A 2,458-nucleotide genomic window follows, 5' to 3' on the forward strand; every position below is an offset into this window, starting at 1 on the left:
CAGTGTGTGTGGGAGCCGTACCCCAGTGAGAGTCAGTGTGTGTGGGACTGTACCCCAGTGAGAGTCAGTGTGTGTGGGACCGTACCCCAGTGAGAGTCAGTGTGCGTGGGAGCTGTACCCCAGCGAGAGTCAGTGTGTGTGGGAGCTGTACCCCAGTGAGAGTCAAGAACAAAGAAAATTACAGTACAGGAACAGGCCCTTCAGCCCTCCTGTGTCACACACTTACCATGGAGGGCATGGTGCAATGTTACAAGACTCCAGCCTATCGGTGGGTCTATCTGACTGCAAGCAATGCTGTTGTTCCACAACTTCCTCAGAGCGGCGATCAGCACAGACATAACGGACCGTCACAGTTCCTATCAAAGTGCAAAACACGCCAAAAACAGTATGAAAAACAACACTGGCATCCACCCAACAAGGTGAAACAACGCTGTTCAAACTGTCATGACAAATCCGATCCAGCCAACGACATCACTGTCAGCCTACTTTGAATGATCAGCAAGTGATGGACGATGCTATCAACAGCGCTCTCTCGTGAAACATCCTCAACAATACCTGCTCACTGATGCTTTGGTTTGGTTCCACATCTTTTCCTAACACCTTACAGCCCTGATGCAACATGGACAATTGAATTGAACCCTGGATGGGAGAGGGGAAGAAGTGTGGTTGACTGCCCTTCACAACAAGGCTGTATCTGCAGTTGACTGAGTGTGGCATCAAGGAGCCCTAGCAAAAATGGAATCAATGGGAATCCAGGGCCAAACACTCTGCTGGTTGGAGTCATCCCTGGTGTACAGGGAGATGGTTGTGGTTGTTGGAGGTCAGTCATCTCAGCTCGAGGAGAGGAGTTCCTCAGGGTAGTGTCCTAGGCCCAACCATCTTCAGCTGTTTTATCAATGACCTTCCCTCAATCCATCATAAGGTCAGTAGTGGGGATGTTCACTGATGATTGCACAATATTCAGCACTTCAGATATTGAAGCAGTCTGTGTTCAAATACAGCAAGAACTGAACAATATCCAGGCTTGGGTTGACAAGTGGCAAGTAACATTCGCGCCACACAAATGCCAGGCTATGCCCATCACCAACAAGAGACAATCTAACCACCGCCCCTTGACATTCAATGGTGTTACCATCACTGAATCTCCCACTATCATGGACCAGAAACACATCTGGACTTACCACATAAACACTGTGACTCCAAGAGCAGGTCAGAGGTGAGGAATACTGCGGTGAGTAACTCACCTTCTGACTCCCCAAAACCCACACACCATCTACAAGGCAGAAGTCACGTGTACAATGGAATACCCCCCACTTTCCTGGGTCGGTGCAGCTTCAACAACATTCAAGAAGCTTGACACCATCCAGGACAAAGCAGCCCCCACTTGATTGGCACTACATCCACAAGTATCCACTCCCCCCACCACCGACGCTCAGTAGCAGCAGTGTGTACGATCTACAAGATGCACTGCAGAAATTCACCAAAGATCCTCAGACAGCACCTTCCAAACCCACGATCACTTCCATCTAGAAGGACAAGGGCAGCAAATACATGGGAACACCACCCCCTGCTAGTTACCCTCCAAGCCACTCGCCATCCTGACTTGGAAATATATCACTGTTCCTTCACTGTCGCTGGGTCAGAATCCTGGAATTCCCTGCCTGCGGGCATTGTGGGTCAACCTACAGCAAGTAGACTGCAGCAGTTTAAGGAGGCAGCTCACCACCACCTCCTCAAGGGCAGCTAGGGTCAGGGCAATAAATGATGGCCAGCCAGCGACACTCACATCCTGTAAGTGAGTTCAAGTAAACAAATTCATTGTCACCCAGAACTATTAAGTTGGGAAGTGGCAGTTAAGCAGTAAAGAGTCCTCATTCTGCTGCAGTTCTATTCTGTGAGTGCTTGTTATCCTGATCATTGAACAGTAAGAACTGGAAGGCTGCTGGATGAAGGAAGTGATGGAAATAATATGAATGGGACTCTTCACCTGGCCCACAGCTGGTTGAACAGGCATCAGTAACCTCTTGCCAAACGTACGACTCATTCTGCTTCGGGATGTACAGACTGTAGCTGATTTTGGGACTTACAATATCTCCGTATTGCTCTCCATATTTCCGGAATACCTATGTTAGAAGAAAAAAAGCAACACGGATAAAATAACATGGTTTGCAAATACTTGGGATGTCCATGACCTCTGGCCAATAGCAAATTAAAATATTGTAACTTTGGATTTAAAAGCTGAAGGACAACATCAACAATGCGACGTTCCCTCGGCACTGACCCTCCGACAGTGCGGCACTCCCTCAGCGCTGACCCTCCGACAGTGCGGCGCTCCCTCAGCACTGACCCTCCGACAGTGTGGCCCTCCCTCAGCGCTGACCCTCCGACAGTGCCCGCTCCCTCAGCACTGACCCTCCGACAGTGCGGCCCTCCCTCAGCACTGACCCTCCGACAGTGC

At 49.8% G+C, this 2,458-nt stretch overlaps 1 protein-coding gene across 1 annotated transcript in view; it reads right to left on the reverse strand.

Annotated features, from left to right (window-relative positions):
* Nucleotides 1-2,458, reverse strand: part of adamts13 (ADAM metallopeptidase with thrombospondin type 1 motif, 13) — a 38,185-nt gene that overhangs the window by 4,708 nt on the left and 31,019 nt on the right. The window contains exons 16-17 of the mRNA XM_048613422.1: nt 1,988-2,123; nt 227-356 (exon numbers count right to left, since the gene is read on the reverse strand). Coding sequence (XP_048469379.1) covers nt 227-356; nt 1,988-2,123 — 266 coding nt within the window. The remainder of the gene's footprint in view (nt 1-226; nt 357-1,987; nt 2,124-2,458) is intronic.

The sequence above is a fragment of the Rhincodon typus genome, chromosome 28, assembly GCF_021869965.1.
Source record: "Rhincodon typus isolate 14 chromosome 28, sRhiTyp1.1, whole genome shotgun sequence".
In the NCBI taxonomy this organism is placed as follows: Eukaryota; Metazoa; Chordata; class Chondrichthyes; order Orectolobiformes; family Rhincodontidae; genus Rhincodon; species Rhincodon typus.